The sequence below is a fragment of the Pleurodeles waltl genome, chromosome 3_1, assembly GCF_031143425.1.
Source record: "Pleurodeles waltl isolate 20211129_DDA chromosome 3_1, aPleWal1.hap1.20221129, whole genome shotgun sequence".
NCBI classification, from domain to species: domain Eukaryota; kingdom Metazoa; phylum Chordata; class Amphibia; order Caudata; family Salamandridae; genus Pleurodeles; species Pleurodeles waltl.
In genome coordinates this window covers 1691304859-1691323578 of record NC_090440.1, presented here as the reverse complement: position 1 = coordinate 1691323578, position 18720 = coordinate 1691304859, and the positions used below count along the sequence as shown (strand labels likewise).

At 43.4% G+C, this 18720-nt stretch overlaps 1 protein-coding gene across 1 annotated transcript in view; it reads left to right on the top strand.

The window, feature by feature from the left end:
* Positions 1-18720, top strand: part of MCM3AP (minichromosome maintenance complex component 3 associated protein) — a 619735-nt gene that overhangs the window by 267423 nt on the left and 333592 nt on the right. The window contains exons 15-16 of the mRNA XM_069225490.1: positions 3954-4127; positions 14941-15054. Coding sequence (XP_069081591.1) covers positions 3954-4127; positions 14941-15054 — 288 coding nt within the window. The remainder of the gene's footprint in view (positions 1-3953; positions 4128-14940; positions 15055-18720) is intronic.

Here is an 18720-nt window from a genome sequence, read left to right as displayed (position 1 = left end):
ACAACAAAAGGGATTGCCACTCCAAGTCCACAAAGGGTACAAGCATTTCACAATGTAATGCAGGCCATGTACCCAAAACAAAAGATACAAGTGAAAATGGTGATGAAACTACTAAGCATGATGTCCTCATGCATAGCCATTGTCCCAAACGCAAGATTGCACATGCGGCCCTTACAACAGTGCCTAGCATCACAATGGTCACAGGCACAGGGTCAACTTCAAGATCTAGTGTTGATAGACCGCCAAACATACACCTCGCTTCAATGGTGGAACAATATAAATTTAAACCAAGGGCGGCCTTTCCAAAACCCAGTGCCTCAATACGTAATAACGACAGATGCCTCCATGATAGGGTGGGGAGCACACCTCAATCGACACAGCATCCAAGGACAATGGGACACTCAGCAGAGACAGTTTCACATAAATCACTTAGAACTACTGGCAGTATTTCTAGCGTTGAAAGCAATTCAACCTATAATAAGCCACAAACACATTCTTGTCAAAACAGGCAACATGACAACGATGTATTATCTGAACAAACAGGGAGGAACACAGTTGTGTCTCCTGGCACTGAGAATATGGCATTGGGCGATTCACAACCACATTCACCTAATAGCGCAGTTTATTCCAGGGATTCAGAATCAGTTAGCAGACAATCTCTCTCGGGATCACCAACAGATCCACGAATGGGAGATTCAGCCCCAAATACTAAACACTTACTTCCAAAGATGGGGAACACCACAAATAGACCTATTTGCAACAAAAGAAAACGCAAAATGCCAAAACTTTGCATCCAGATACCCACAAGATCAGTCTCAAGGCAATGCGTTATGGATGAGTTGGTCTGGGATATTTGCATACGCTTTTCCCCCTCTCCCACTCCTTCCGTATCTAGTAAACAAATTGAGTCAAAGCAAACTCAAACTCATACTAATAGCACCAACTTGGGCAAGGCATCCTTGGTACACAACATTACTAGACCTATCAGTAGTACCTCATGTCAAACTACCAAACAGGCCAGATCTGTTAACTCAACCCAAACAACAGATCAGACACCCAAATCCAGCATTGCTGAATCTAGCAATTTGGCTCCTGAAGTCTTAGAATTCGGACATCTAGACCTCACACAGGAATGTATGGAGGTCATAAGGCAAGCTAGGAAACCAACCACAAGGCATTGCTATGCAAATAAGTGGAAAAGATTTGTGTACTATTGCCATAATAAACAAATACAACCCTTACACGCATCTCCTTAAGACATCGTCAGCTACCTACTGCACTTACAAAAGTCAAAGCTAGCTTTTTCATTCATTAAAATACATCTCGCGGCAATTTCAGCTTATCTGCGAATTACGCACTCAACATCACTTTTTAGGATCCCAGTCATAAAGGCTTTTATGGCGGGTCTGAAAAGAATTATCCCACCAAGGACACCACCAGTCCCTTCGTGGAACCTTAACATTGTCTTAACACAGCTCATGGGTCCACCGTTTGAACCCATGCACTCATGTGAGATACAATACTTAACATGGAAAGTAGCATTTCTAATTGCCATCACATCTCTAAGAAGAGTAAGTGAGATACAAGCATTTACCATACAAGAACCCTTTATTCAGATACACAAGCATAAAGTAGTTCTACGAACTAATCCTTAGTTCTTACCAAAAGTCATATCACCGTTCCACTTGAATCAAACAGTAGAACTACCAGTGTTCTTTCCAGAACCAGATTCTGTAGCTGAAAGGGCACTACATACATTAGACATACAAAGAGTGTTAATGTACTACATTGACAGAACAAAACAAATTCGAAAAACAAAACAATTGTTCGTTGCTTTCCAAAAACCTCATACAGGAAATCCAATATCCAAACAAGGCATTGCCAGATGGATAGTTAAATGCATTCAAACCTGTTATCTCAAAGCAAAAAGAGAACTGCCTATAACACCAAAAGCACACTCAACTAGAAAGTAAGGTGCTACCATGGCCTTTCTAGGAAACATTCCAATGACTGAAATATGTAAGGCAGCCACATGGTCTACGCCTCATACGTTTACCAAGCACTACTGCGTGGATGTGTTAACAGCACAACAAGCCACAGTAGGGCAAGCAGTACTACGAACTTTATTTCAAACAACTACAACTCCTACAGGCTGAACCACCACTTTTGGGGAGATAACTGCTTACTAGTCTGTGCAAAGCATGTGTATCTGCAGCTGCACATGCTATCGAACGGAAAATGTCACTTACCCAGTGTACATCTGTTCGTAGCATGGGATGCTGCAGATTCACATGCGCCCACCCGCCTCCCCGGGAGCCTGTAGCCGTTTGAAGTTGATCTTGAACATTTGTAAATTTGTAAATATAGCGCTTTAACCACATTATGTACATACATATTTACTCCATTGCATGGGCACTATTACTATAATACACAACTCCTACCTCACCCTCTGCGGGGAAAACAATCTAAGATGGAGTCGACACCCATGCGCAATGGAGCCGAAAGGGGAGGAGTCCCTCGATCTCGTGACTCGAAAAGACTTCTTCGAAGAAAAACAACTTGTAACACTCCGAGCCCAACACTAGATGGCGGGATGTGCAAAGCATGTGAATCTGCAGCGTCCCATGCCACGAACAGATGTACACTGGGTAAGTGACATTTTCCATATTCACCATTATAAACTTAAAATCTACTTCCTTCTTTACAAAATGTTTTTTGGCATCAGCTTGCAGCTACACCACCATTTTGCCTGAAATAACGTGTTAACCTCCTAACATAATGTACAAAATTGTCAAATGGTTGGGACACAGCAACCCACATCAAAACGAAAACTCTTTCAAACCATTCTTAATGTTGTTAATTTGTCTTGTAAGCTTGCTAATTTAAATGAATCGCTTGTGTTTGTTCAACCTGACTCTTCCTCCCTTGATGAGATCTTTCTACAACTTAGAACGATGGTCTGCTGATTTCTTAATCTGCTCAGAGACAAACGGAATATAAATAAGATGCCCAGTTCTCAGATTTTACTGATTTTTACAGATATGTAGAGAAAACCATTTATTTTCCTGTCTATATTTATATTAAAATACGTATAGAAAAGGATATTAAGTTGTTTTTGAATGATTCTTAAAAACTGTCAGTTCTGCCTGCCAGGCTAATAGCTGTGCAGATTGACAGATAAGGGAGTTAAAAAAACATGGAAAGTTTGCTAATGAGACCTAAACAGCTGTACATGTGCACTGAATTTATGCTAACATGTATGTTTCCAATAGAGTGTATTGATGTCAATTATATGAATATTCATAGATGATACAACAGTCAGGCATTCTGCTTTGTGTGTAGAGTTACCAGTTGAATAAATGAGGAAATGTAATGTTTTCCCCAAAATAATATAAACGCAGATAAAAGTAACAAAAAAGTAAATTTGGATAAAAAGAGACAAAAATGGCAAAACTAATAAATACCATAAAACTGGGAACCTTAAATCTACACTAAATCATAAACTGTATCACAAATATCATGATTAATATAAAAGGAGTTTATTTGTAAGGGTATTAAAGGTCTTTCATACTTCTTGGGTGAGGAGTTACTTAAATATGCATTGGTGTTGCTCAAAGGGGCCATCTTGAAATACATGGTGTGCGGTACACCATAGAATGGCTACTTATCTTTATATAGTGCTTTGTGGCTCCTTGGAATGGCCAGTTTGCTTTGTAGACTGTTTCGGTACCATCTTTGTCAGCCATTTTTCTACATAAGGTGCATTAATTCCTTATTAGTGGAGTCATTTTGCGTTTTACTTTTCTTTGATTCTAACTTTCTGTATCCATTTTTCTAGGTCATAGTTTTAATGCTTGCAGCTTAAAACAGTTGATCACTGATAAAATATTCATAGTATTTATTATGCTTTGCACGTGAAGCTTTTTTTCTAACTATATTTCTGCGCTTGCCAGTGTCTCCAGCACAGAAGTAAATGAGCTCCTCACAGCTGTGACCACTGAATTCCTGAATAGTGTTGCTAAAGAGGTAATAACGATGGAGAAAAGACGCATGGAAGCAGAAAAGCACAGGGTTGAGGAAGAGAAGCGCAAGGCTGAGGAGTTAAAACGCAAGGCAGAGGAAACCAGGTAAGGTTGAGTTTCCTTTCAGATCACCCAGCTTTGTTTAATTGATGTATCTCTGCAGAGAGAGACTGTCACATGACATTGTATTATTTTGTGTGTTATTTGATGTGCAAGTCCTTAGTTGTTCCTGCATAGTTTTATTCGATTGAATCAGAGGCCCTAGCTCTGAGGGGCTGGTTGTCTCATTCTGAACCATACTCCCTTTCTGACTCGCCTTTTCCCGGAGAACCCAAATGAATCTGCTACCTCTCAGTTATCCTTCTACCCTTCCCCTCACTCCCTCCTTTTGTCTTTTTTTTTTTTGCGCTCTCTACCTTTCACTCCTGATCCTGTTTGTAAATATCTTGTTTGCCCCCCTTCACATCCCCCAACTCCTTTCATATTAATTACTTCTACGTCATTTTAACATCCCCTCTTTGTTTCGGTTTCCTTTTCCTAGATGTGATCATTTGACACATGCTTCCATAATCAAAGCTATAATCTGTTGGGTCTCTTTGCAAACTGGATAGTGCCGCCAAGAAATCGACTGTTTGAAATGGTGCTAATGTGGCCCAGATCTAAATGGGCAAGAAAGCACTTTGCAAAGTATCACAGGAAATGACAGGTCAGCACAGTGGTCAATCCATGTTGCAAGGCAGAAGGACAAAAAGGGAACAGAAAACTCCTGGGAGAGAGCAGTTCTTGGGCAGGGAGCTTCATGATGCTCTGTCCAGTGTCCTGCACATTGTTGGTATGCAACATTCTTTTGTATCATGGGTATTCTGGTGGATCCTAGAACAGATTGAAATTTTGAAATTATTTTTAAAACATGAGAAACGTCTCAGCTGCAGTATTTTATGTTTATATTTAATCATCAATCCCGGTTAGAGTCAGGGATTTTATTTGATTTAACCTTAAAAGGAAATCAAAACAGAAATGTATGTACATAGGGCCAATTTGGTTGAAATAATGCTTCTTATTCTGAAGGATTGAAGGGTGTTGCAGGAAGAGATTGTGCTACTGTACCATCTGAATTTGGTGTAATCTGGTTTGCTGGTTTCTTCTGCTAGAGTAGCATGTCTGATTTCTGCTTCTAAGGCATTCTTTTTAACTTATTGCACTGAGGAAGGGTGTTTTGAAATACCTCAAAGTCTTCCATTCACTTGCTACCCTTCTCCTTCCAGGGAGTTGAACTTTAGTCTTGTAAAAATGAACTGGCTGATCTTTCATCTAATTCATAAATCCACTCTTCAAAATCTCTCTTGAAAACTTTTTTTCCTGTGCCCATTACTTATGCTAGTGGGATGAGTGAGACCCATCCTTATGCTCGCATGAATCTTATGTGCTATTTAATCATAAAATGATTGTGTTGAAAAACACTTTTTCTAGCATTACTTAGGTTTTTCACATACATCAGATTATGTATTTGTACTCTTTCCACTGCAACTCCCCTATTGCTTTAAACACTAGAACTAAGGGGAGCAGAGCAATGTTATCTCCTTAAGACTAAAGACATTCATAAATCCTAATAGTAATACTGCATTGTAGGATCGTAATTGTTAGTCATAAATACTAGAATAATTCTATAGTGCCTGTATGCACCTCAGAGCATTTCCTACTATATGAAAAATCAATTTTAAAATCACATAGGGTCCATCTAATTTCATGATGTATGATCATCAGTCAGAGGCTCAATGCACTTTTCTGTGAGTATACTGTGACTCAATACCTATTTCAAACATGCATTGCAACATTTTGCCTAGGAAGGTGAAAATGTGTGAAGAAGGGAAAAAGACAATGCAGCTTGACAGGCTTTCGTTGTAATGAGTGAAAAGGGTGCTGTCCCTTTAATAGTCCCTGGGCTGTTGGCCTCAGAGAGCCAGTTTTAGAAAATGGAGTGTATTATATGGTATGGTTGTGCACCCTCGCTGTGTAACTCACTTACCAACCCCTTTAGGACCCCTGGGATTGGTTTGTCAGCCCCTCAGCTCAAGCCTGGTTAGCTGTGGCACTGAGCAGCAGGGCTAAAACAGACAAACAAGTGTAAAGCATTTAAACAGCACTAAAACAATTGAAGAAGAATTGGAGATATAGATTTTACAAGCAATAATAAATCATTGAAATTTCACTCAACCACGAACAAGCCTTAGCGATGTCAACAAATTTGACTTTAGAAACTTGGGTAAGTGTCAATACAGTCAGTTGTAAGTACTTGGGGTGACCAAATCCAGCAGAGATCTAGTCAGGGGGACCAGCAAGGTCCTCGAGAACAGTTACCTTTCCAGAAGAAGCAGTCCTCCAGCTGTTCTAGGCACTTTATCCTTGTTGCAATAGTTTTGTATGGAAAGGTCCTGCTGTAAGGGATGAAGGATGCTGAAGTTGCGCTAACGGTGCTGTAGAAGTGATGCAGTTGATGGGGGGGTCTTCTCACATGGATTCCTCAGTTCACAAAGAGGGTGAGAAGGGTCTTTGTTGCACAGTCGACATCCCACAAGGTCCTCTCCGTTCTGGCTGAAGTCCAGTCACAACTAGACTATGTGCCGCCGGGTGCAGCGGTCACTCGTGAATCCTTCCTGAGTAGATAACTTGTCTTCTGAGGGTCCCAGCAACTTTCCAGTGACACACCTGGGTTCACTAAACTTGGATGCAAAGTTGTACATCTGGTTCTTGATCCTTTGTCCTGCATGGTGCGGTAGTAGTGATCTGAATACTTTTGGCTACCAACTTGCCCCAGATGCTTCTTCAGCTGCTGTGTCCCTGTATTGAGAGCAGGAGGCCAGTCGGCAGACCTTTGGAATCTCTTGGGTTGACTAGGCTCTAGAGGCAGCTTCTCTTAGAGCAGGCTATGGCAGGCACAGTCCCTCTCTTCTCTAACTACAAGGTGCAGTCGATGGTGCATCCTCTGTTTGCTGGTCCCTCTATGCAGCAGGGCAGTCCTCTTTTCAAGTCAGTCCAGATCGTAGGTCTGGGTGCCAGGTGTCTCCCCCCCTCCCCCCCCCCCCCCCAACACTCCTCCTCCCCCTTTATGCTCGTAAAGTGCCCTCTGGGCAGGATGTGGTTGGTGGCAAATGGGCCCACCAGGTTCCCTCTCATCTAGTGACCACTTCCTGTGGAGTGTGGCATCAGGCTTCCCTAGGATGCACCATTCTTCCCACTCCCAAGATCGTGAGACCCATCTCACTGTTCAGACCTTACTAGCCCACCTGAGGTGTGGCTAACTTAGGACTACACACCCCTGGGAAAACCGGTTTGGCATCTGGTTTCCCCTCTCTGTGCCCTATACCTGCCTGTAGCCCTGGACACCCCTCCCCCCCACCCCCCCCCTGGTGTTATACATCTGCCCTTCAAAGGTTGCTTCAACTTTGAAGCCTGCCTTTTGGGGCTAACAGCCAAGTGGCTTTCTGTAGGGGAAAGGTGTCACCTCCCTGGCCTGCAGTCCCTCATTGTTCTCCTTCCTGAGAGTCTTTCCAGAAGGGCAGTAATCTGTCTTGTGGAGCAACCTTCATTTGTGCCCGGGAAGGCACAGGAGTTTAAAAGAAACAAAGTGGCAGCTTTGCTAGAGCTGCACTCTGCAACAAGTTACAATCATTTCTACTTGAGATACAAGTCAAGCTTATTGTAACAAGTTGTTTGATACTGTGGAATGCCCACTTTGGTAGCACTGTCCCAGAGTTAGCACAGCTGAAAGGTCACCGTGTAACTCTGTGCTCGCCAATTGGACAACCAAATCTTTCCACAGTAAAAACTGTAGTTTTGTATATTTCACTGTCCGGACATGCAAAGTACATGTCCTGTCTGTGTCACATGTTGCACCCTACCTTTATGGCTTGTTAAGCATGCTAGAGGGGTGTCTTACACACGTCCAGGGAAAGTGGTGGCTTTGCCATTGCTTTCAATGACAGTCGGGCCAGCAGTGCACGACTGCTCTACCAGTCTGCAGTGGCGGACTGGGAGACTCATTTTATTTGAGGGACCACCAAGGGACACAACCAGTGCTGCAAGCAATGGTGTACTCCTCTAATTTACATACCCTAGGTTCCATCTGCTACAGACTTCTAGGTAAGTTAGCCATTTCCAATTGGGTACAGCCATTTCGACATACACTTTAAGGTCACGGCACTAGCACTTAGGTCTAGTTAGCAGGCCTCAGTGCACTCTGAGTGGAAATACCGGCAGCATCAGTTGAAAAACTTGAAGGTGACCATACAAAAAGAGGCATTTCCTTACAGCCAGTGTTTTTTTCTGTCTAATGTGAGCAGGACCTTGAAAATACATGTGAGATTTTGAACTTCATTTTTTTTTCTCATTTGTATTAAAATATCACAGTTTAAAGCTTTTCTGTCGGGCGACACCAAAAAATCTGAGTTCCTTAGAGAATTGTTCCTGTAAATGCTTTCTCTTTTCCAGAACTGCCCTTCTTGTGGCGGTAAGACTACAGTGTCTGACACCCACAGGGTGTGTGTTGTATGTCTTCCAAAGGACCACCCAGTTGTAGACTGACATCTGTACAATGAAATAAAAAAGGAGGAAGAACTAAAGAGCTAAATAAAAAGAGAAGACTTAAGATATCTTCTCATGCCCCCATTGAAAAACAGCGTGTCGACGACAACTCCCACATTGGGCGATCTAAAGAAACATCTTCTTCCTTAAAAAAAAAAACATAGACATCATTCTCAAAGTTGTTCTGGCTCAGAATTGAAGGTATTGGTGTTGACTTTGAGGACATCAGTCCAGATTTGTTCACCTTTAAAAGAAGGCTGGACATCACACAAACATCATCAGAAAAAGTAGTCAAGATCACCTTTGAACTATAGGCATCAGTTGACGTTGAGAAAATAATCCACGATCACGTTGAAGACATGTATTGAACATCAGGGAAACGGGACCATAGCTGTTGCTCACCATCTCCATTGACGTGGGGGAGATTGCAGTTCACCTCAATCATGTTGTTGGGATCTCCATCCCCATCTGTAGCCTTCCTTATTTTGTCTATTTTGCTACATTCACCACAAATATCTTCTCCTCAAGTGAGTAGGTAATACTTCAAGATTTTCCTCTTCATCTTTGCTACTACACCTACACGGAAACTATTGAAGCCCGTCTCTGCTGCTTAAAAACAATTACGCCATATCCTCTTTCTCTGCCATTTAGGCCTATAAAAGCAATTATTCACCATAAGGCTTCACTACAAGAGCTTCTGCCTTGAAAACATTTTTGAGATCAGCTTAGAGATTGCAATCTTCAATGTCACCAATAAGGAAAATAAGACTGACTCCTACTCCATCTCCAAGCCATTCTCCAAATAGAAAAAAAGACAGATCTCCAACAAGGTGAATAAAATTATCTACCACTACAGATGACAACTTCATATACTCCTACCTCACCAGCTGCTTCCCCATCTAGACCATCTCCTGTGGATGACATAACAACCTTCCAAGAGGTCCTGGTTAGAGGGGCTACTAAATTAACTATTTATTTAATTGCTCCACAACCCACTGTTTCAGTCATAATTAAAACATTTTAAGAAAGAAAGCGATGTCTAAGCTTCTTTGAACATTAGTTCCAGGCTTACTAGAAATAGCGGAGGAAACATTTTTAACACCTGACCGTGTTAATGCAGCAGCACCAAGATTGACCAAGAAATATAAACCACCTGACCATGAATTTTTGAGATCTTAACTAAAACTTGACTCTGTCATCGTGACCTCTGTGAGGAAAAGACATCCATCAGCCCCAGAAATAACAGCCCCTCCAGATTGTGTAAGTAAACGCCTAGACTCGGTCAGGCAAAAAATGTATGCGGTACTGATGCTTCACACCTTAAAACTGCATCTGCCACAGCCCTTCTTGTTCGAAATCAAAGGGAGATATGTGAAGGAATGTGATCTTTATCGAAGACCTACATGAACACAGACATCAGAATTACCTTGAAATGCTGCAAGAAAACTCATTGGTGGCCAGACAAATAATTAGTGCTGCGGTAGACTCCGCAGAACCAGCAGCAACAGTATATTGCCAATGGGTATCCATAAAAAGATGATCATGGCTTTGTGTAACTACTCTCAAACTATAGGCAAAGCTAAAAATCTTAAACCTGCTCTTTTTATGAAAATCTCTGTTCGGCCAGCATATAGAGGAGGAAATGCAAAAAAAGGAAGAATGAGTCTGAAACCTTAAAAGCAGTAAATCTAGAGGAACGGAAAAAAACCTTTCGATCACCGTTCAGGTTGAAAGATCGTAATTTACCAGTATAGGATTCACACCCCTCTTTGGAATTAAATTCAACAACAACAAAACAGTATCCTCAGTCAGACACAGCGTTACCAACATTGATCATCTAAACCAAGGACATCACAAACAGAATCTCCATCTTCAAGATGAAGACTGTCATCTGGTACAAGGTAGTGACAACATAATACTCCCTCCTCTATTATCCACTTCTGTGGCGGAATTGGTAGTCATATAAATGGCAGAGTGGGCTTTAACAACTAAAGATGAATCAGTGCTAAATATTGTAGATTGTAGTTATTTTCTATATTTCATATCCACTCCCCCTCCTTTTCCACCAAAACTAACAGCAAAGCACCAGCTTACTTTACTCAGGAAATAAACTTCTATCCTGTTAAAAATGGAGCCTCCATCAACCCAAGGAGGTGTAGGAGTATACTACAGATGTTTTCTGGTAATAAAAAAAAGGATCAAGAAATGAGTTCATTCCCAACTTAGATCTGAGATGCACAAACAAATTAATCAAAAGAGAAACATCAGATCTGCCCGCTCCTGGGAGAAAAGGAGTGGATATGTGCCATAGACCTGCAAGGCTCATATTTCCACATTCCTAAAGCCTGTCCCACAAGAGTTTTTTTTTTATTCCGAGGAGGAACAAGCCTTATCAATACACACTTCTGTTCAGCCTGAATTGTGCACCACACATGTTGTCAAAATGCCTAGCTGTAGTAGCTGATCACTTTAGAAGAAAGGGAATATTTGTCTATCCTTACTTAGACGGCTTGCAATTGAAGACTCATGGTCCATAGAAAGTGAAGAAAGACTGCATAGTGACCGTAATGCTACTGAATAAGTGAGGTATTCAGAGCAGCAACCAGAAATTGATATATATATACACCAACTCAGTGTTATATCTGGGTGCATCATTAGAAAATATTTTTTTGTTTGAATCTTTTTTTAATAGAAATATTTTATTTGCTTTTGAGTAACAAAACATTTTCATTGGAGCTTACATGTACCAACCACCATTTGGTAAATTTCTCCATAACCAGCAGATGGTTGCCTTCCACCACACCCCCACCTCTCCTCTCGACAGATGGGGAAAAAAATCAGAGACCCAATGGACCATTGCCCTCTACTCCAGCAACCCCATCCTCTCTGGCAACCTTAAGCAAGATGCCTACAGTTTATCCATAGGGATCCTTAACGGCACCAACAAAGTCGTCGCTCCAACAAGAAACACCACTTCCAGAAGATCTAGAAAGTCTGTAAGGTGGTTCACTTACGAACTCTGCACTCTCAAGAGAGGATGCAAATGGCTAGAAAGATGGTGGAGCAGCAGCAGAGACCAAGCAGACCGCACCACCCTCAATGAAGCACTGAACAAATATCATCTCCACCTCAGAGAAGCAAAAAATGTTCCCCTATTCAGCCGCATTGAGGAAAGCACCAACATCCCAAATTACCTTTTCAAGATAGTCACAGTTTTCCTGCCCAGCAGCCACCTAAAACACAATCCAATCCTCTCAGACCTCATGCGACTCACTAGCTGACTACTTTGATGACCAAATCACAGCCATCAACAGAAACTTTCACCCCCAACTCACCAGCATCGAACACCTACTGACCCCATCAGGCAACTCACCCAGCCACCTGATTACCAACTGGAAGCCTCTATCCTTCCAGGAAACATCAGTCCTCATGAGTTTGATCCACTCCGGCTCATCCAAAGACCCATACCTCCAGTAAATCGTCAACTTGGTCCAGAAGGAAATCGGCAGCATCCTCGCTCCCATCCTCAACACCTCCGTCAGGACTGACACCCTTCCTGAAGCAAGGAAGCAAGCGGAGGACAAGTCGCTCCTTAAGAAACCATCCGACAACCCCAGCAAACTCAAAAATTACCACCCTGTTTTACTGCTCCCCTTTCCAGCTTAGGTCCTGGAAATAGCCATCAACCAACATCTCTCCGAACACCTGGAATGACAATCTACTGGACACCTCCCAATGTGGCTTCCGCGCAAACTACAGCACCAAGAATGACCTGATTGCCACAACAGACGACAAAATGTCCCTCTTTGAACAAGAAGAGAAGGCGGCCCTGATCCTCCTCTACCTCTCTGCCACGTTCTACACCATCTCCCACTACACCCTCACATCTGAACTCCACCACATCGGGGTCAGAAGCAACACCCTCAAATTAATCCACGCCTTTCTCACAGGACACACTCAGAGAGGCCTCCTCCCACCTTTTAACTCCGAACCAGAGAGCACCATGTGCTGCGTCCCCCAGAGATTCTCACTCAGCCCCACCCTTTTCAACACCTGCGAGATGCCGTTGGCTGAGATTGTTCGTTCCCTCGGACTCAACATCATCTTATACGCCAACCACACTCAACTCACACTCTCGCTGTCCAAAGACCATGGCACCCCTAGAGACAACTTTAGCAACGCCATGATCTATGTTGCTGAATGGATGAAATCCAACTGCTTGAAACTGAACACGGACAAGACGAAGGTGATCATCTTAGGAAACAACTCCTCCCCCTGGGACGACTCCTGGTGGCCCTCCATGCTCAGACAACCTCAGACCCCGATTGAACACGCCCACAATCTTGGTGTTGACAGATAAACACAGTGGCCTCCACCAGCTTCCACAGCCTCCGCTTGCTGCGAAAGATCTTCAGATAGATCCCCATCGAAACCAGAAAGACGGTAACCCAAGCCATCTTTGCCAGCAGACTAGACTATGGAAAAGCCCTTTACGTCAGACTCCCCGCCCAGCTCCTCCACGCCTCCAGACCATCCAGAACACAGCAGCGAGACTTGTCCTGGACCTCCCCAGACAGACCTGCATCACCCCCATCTGAGATGTCTCCACTGGTTGCCCGTGCACAAGATGTGCCAATTCAAGGGTCTCACCCTCGCACACAAAGCCCTCCACAACATCGGACCCAATCTCATCAACTACAGACTCTCCTTTCACTGACCCACCAGGGAGCTCCGTTCTGCAACCCTCGCTCAAGTCCCAAGAGTTTAAAGTAACAGATGGCGCTCCTTCTTCCACCCAAGATCTGGAACAACAAATTGCCCAACCCAATCCCCCTGCATATCACTCACATCCTCCTCGACTTAAGGAGGAAGCTCAAGACAGGACTATTTGAAGAGTAGCTACCAGTCCGCAGCTACAACAGCGGTCCAATAGGTCTGTATCTCTGGGTATTTCCAAACAATATGGAAGAAATCCTCCACAGGGTCCTTACACTTGCGACATGTGGGCAAATCAGTGATGCCTGCCCTCCACATCGGTGAGGTGACATGGAGGTCTGATGCAAGTACTTCAAATGCATCAAGCCTGGATTTCCAACACCCCACCCCCACCTAGGTGAGAAGCGGTGCTTGACAAATCGAATGATCATAGACTGTACATCATTATGAAATCAGATGGAATTAAAGTTCCTTAGGGATTTTAAAATGGATTGTACATATATTAAGAAGTCCACTAGGGCCCATGCAGGCAGCACAGCATTATTCTAGTTTGTATGACTTCAATGAAGATACCTACAATGCAGAGTCGGGACTACAAGTAAGTAACATTTTCTCGGATAAGTTCTGCACTATCCTTAATAATTTGGCCTCCTAGAAACAATCCACAGCTTCATGGGTCATTTCCTGGCCCACAGCTGACATTTGAAAAGCTAACAAATAAAGGCTGTTTTCATTATTGTTTGGGAACGTCGCTTATGTGGAAAGTCCCTGTCCGTTAGATATACAGATGGAACCACCTAGCGATCAGTTCACTCCTTTCTGAAGCATTATTATTTCAATTCTGACTCCAGGACTGGCACCCTAATGGGTCATGTCGCCTTTCGTAACATGTTTTCTTAACTACTTTCTCCCTGGTTTCCTCTACTTTTTTTTAGTGGCGGCATTCATCTCTTCTAATGTATACATTTGTCTAACTTTTGTTTGTAGCCAAATTAGGATTACTGAAGGAGTTGGAAAGGGACCGAAATATTTCCTTTAACAGGTGGGATTTCTCCTAATTCTTTTCAAACAGGCCTTATATTACCCTGTTCATTAGCAGTTCTTCTCACTCCTTTAGATGATCCTGCTTGTCAGGTTTTTTCCACACAGTTTGACAGTGCTACTGTGAAGCAGACGTATTGCTTGCAGTATACAGTTATTTACAATATTAAGCAAGGTCGGTCCCTTTCAACTATTGTTTTTTTTTTTTTTTTAATTATTTTGGCTAACCTCTTTCTGCCATTGGTTTCAGACTTTGTCAGTTGTATTCTGTCTCGGCCCAGAGGAGCATTTGTCTATCACCTAAGACGATTGGCTGGTTCTATTCTTCTTCCCCCCTTCTAGTGCTTGTGCTGAACTGAATGAGGGACTGCTTTACAAGTCTAGCCTTCTTTGTTCTCTCCTCTGTCACCCTCTAATGTGCTAGCACTGCATGCACTAACATAGTAAACCCAGACCTGTTTGCTTTGGCATTGTGTGTTTAAATTGTATACTATCATGGTTCCACCACTCCCTGTGTGGATCTTGGGGATCTGCCAATGTATGACATTGTTTGTCTTCTCCCTATTTTTTTTGTGTTTAGATTGAAAGAGGAGCGAAGGCACCTGATAGCGCAGTTGAGTCAAGAGCTCTGCTCTGAACTGGCAGAGGAAGTTGTAAAGGAGAGTACTGTACAGCTGTCCTCTACTGAACTGAAGTATGTAAAGCAATTCATTCACTACGAGCCTGTTTAAGTGGTATTGGTGTGTGTGTGTGTGGTGAGTGTTGCTTAGGGTATACTGTCACCCCCTCATGCCTGGTTAGTGACCAGCTGATTACATTTATACATCTGCTTCATGTAACCCCCATGTAACCCCCAGTTAAAAGCCACTTTATAGGTCTGATACCCTTACCGTCCATCGGCCATTTGTTAATGCCATATGGCCATTTCATGGATTTAATTTCTCCCATATCTTCTTACTGTTTAACATTAATTTAGCCTTTTGCAACTCCTCATCCCTGGTTAATGTCCATTTCATGAACTTATTTCTATTGGATACATTTTCTTGCAGATTCCTCACCTTTATAATATTTCCAGGAGTGTGGCTAGGTTATAAAAATCTTTTCCCTGCAGTAGCTCTCCAGCATGTCATGCAACTCTATCCAGGACTTCACCCATCAGACATCCTGCCCATTGGTGTGTAAAAGGCACCATTGTGTGTGTTGACGCGAGTTCTTTTCCAGAGCTCTATCTCAATGCTTCAGCAATGGCCATTTTCTCATCTACCACAGTGATTGGTCAGATATCTCTTTTGAAGATTTCACTGATATATTTCGATGTCATGAAGACATCTTGGGTCCAACCATGACTCTGTGGCTGCGATTCAGGTTCCCTGATAACCAGAAAGGCCCCTAGGAATTGTGAGGCCAAGATATTCCTGGCCAGGGCTTGGAGGGACACTCCAAAGCCCTTTTTCTGTGAGGGGAAAATGTTCCAAAAGATCTCAATGGTCACCCTTCCCCCTCTCTCCCCCAAAAAATACAAGCGCCATTGAAAGGAGAAATCATCGTCCGCGAGGATATAGTCCTTTTCCCTTGACCATTCAAAATCACTGTACTGTTCACTCAAACTGGACTTTTCCTTGTTGTCTAAATTGATTTTGAAACCACAGAAGATTGTCAGAATTTCCAACTTCATCACCTGGCCCCTTGGAATGACAAGCTTTCTGCCAGGCCATGTTGGACACCTTCAGGACAGCTCTGGAACTCCCTTGGGTTGTGTCTTACGGATTGACGGCTCTGTTGGTTCTGACCCAGACACTTCCCTAACGTCTTCCCCCAAAACCTCTTGTCATCCGCAGTCTCAGGTCTCAACGCTAAGAAGTAGTAGAGTACCACTGTCCCACTCCTTCATACGCCTTCCACGAAGTCTCATTGAGAGCATGTTTCAGTACTGTGTTCAGAGTCATTGCCAGTGCTACAGTTTAAGTTGGGTGATGTTATCCTGTTTCCCAAACAGAGGTCTGATCTTACCTTCAAGAACATACTTTTCCTAGGGCCCATAAATGTGTTGAGATGGAGAAGATACTTGACTTTTTCTCCAATGCCATAACCATGGCAGATAAGGATTACGGGCTCACAAAGGATGATTCAGAGGCTAATAATCTGCAGCCTCCTTCATTCTCTGATCCAAGTCTTTAGCCTAATTTTCGAAATTGCAGTGATTTAGATATCTCCCCAGCAGGTGACATTCCTTACCCTCTAAGGCCCTGGCAGAAGAAGTGCCCATCTTTAAACCCAGTGCCTTTCCTGTGGGCCCTCTGTACAGAGTCTAAAAAACACACTGCATGCCATAGGCTGAAGTGGTTTGGCTTAGGCAGTCTCTTTTTTGATACACAGATTACCACATACCTGCTTGACTCCTGTGTTCATGTGTTGTAGGAGATAACAAAGCTGGAAGTGGTAAGCCTACTCGAGCCTGCTCATTTGGCTGTGTAGTCAACATCCTTGAAAAAACAGCTTTATTTTTGGATGAGCCAAGGTCCTTGGTCTACCCTGCAGCTTGCTGGTGTGGCCTTATTGGTGAGTGTGTGAGAACTGGCATTGGCACTACTTTGATGATCAGAACCGGGAGTCCTTTTTCTAGTCTGCCTGCCCCTCATTCTGCCAGTTATAATTGGTATGTTCCACCTTGCACATGTGTGCGCACAGCCTGTCCTGGCTAGCCCAGTGCACAGATTCTGCAGGAGTTGAGACAAGATGTTTTACCAGGAAAGTGTCAAACATTGAACTGCAGAGCCCCCCACTCAGCATTCAGTAGTGCTTAAACAGCCTGCATTCCACCTCCTTCGATGCAGATCAGATAAAACAATGCAAACAAAGTCAGCCCTGCTGGCCTTAAGTTGTTGGACTTTGTGTGGTCTTAAAAAATGACCATGTAAACAGCATACAGTGCTACTTATTGAAACTTATTCAAATCAGACATGCATCTCAACAACAAACGCATCAACCTGCTGAGCTGTCCTACTTGTGTAGGAGTGTGCTTCATTCAGCTTTCCCTGCCCTGTAAGAAGCGTATTTACGCTTTAATGTTTTTTATGATGGTGTTCGAGATGTAAGTTGGACAGACCTATGCAGGGTGCTAGGGTGATGAGGCCTGGAGCTGCGCAGGGTCACATGTGAAGCATAGGAGGCCAGAGGGCCAAGAGAGCAACAGAGGGTCAAAGAGCAAAGACAGAGAGCAGCACACAATTGAGAGTAGCACAAAGTTTGGACATATTAGCACAGAGTGCATGGTCCATGGAGGGGACCAAGTCCAGGGAGGAAAGCTCATTGTCCTAATGAGGACAAAGAACAAGCCAAAATCCAGTGGGCAGTAGAGGTTAGACAAGGGGGGATAAAAAAAGCAGGTAACAGTGAGCCGGGAAGGTAACAGTAGAGGGAACAGAACTCTGCACATAGTCCTCAAGTAGCCGAAGGCAGTGTAGAGGACAGGAAGCAATGGCATGTCCTTGGGTGACCATCAGTATGAGGCACTGGTGTGGAGTAGCTTAGGGTCAAAATACCTATCAACTTTTCCAGATTAAACTTGGGGTGATTTTTTTTTTTAACACTGAAACAACCCTCAGGTGATGGAAGTACAGAGAGAAATCCCTTGTTGGTAATTTTGGAACAGTGGGTGCTACTTTCTGGGGCAAAAGAAGGACAGATGCTTTCTTCCTATTTTAGATATGCGCCCTCTCAAAACCTTTCTGCTGAAGGAAAAATTCAAGATGCACACACTAGCTTACATATTTGCTGTCCTCAGCCCCGGTAACTGAATGGTGGCATTAGACCTGCAGGACACCTAATTTAGTGCACATGTCTTGAAGGCCTATCTGCGCTATCTGTGGTTGATGGTGGGACTGGAGCATTTTCAGTTTACTGTGCTCCCTCTGGGTCTCACCGGTGCTCCTCAATTGTTAACAAAAGTCATGGCAGAGGTCGCAGCACACCTTCAAAGGTCAGAGGTCCCAGTCTTCCCCCTACTTCGACGACTGGCTGTTTGAGGTGAGCTCACCCCAGAAAGTCAACCACCTCCAGACTACGGCAAACCTCCCACCGTCTTTGGGGTTCACTATCAATGTGCTGAATTTCTACCTGATATTAAGGGGATCTTTCTGACAAGGTACTGGTTTCGTAGGGGACTGCAAAAGATCTGCAGTGGTGGTAACTAAACCATGATTGAGCCAGTGGCAGGGTATTCTTCCTTCCACTCCCAGAGATTACAGTGGTGACTAATGCGTCTCTTCTGGATTGTGACGGCCATCTGGAAAAGGTGGAGGTCAGAGGCCTCTGGTCTCCAGTGGAGACATGGCTCCGTATCAACCTAGTGAAGTTGAGG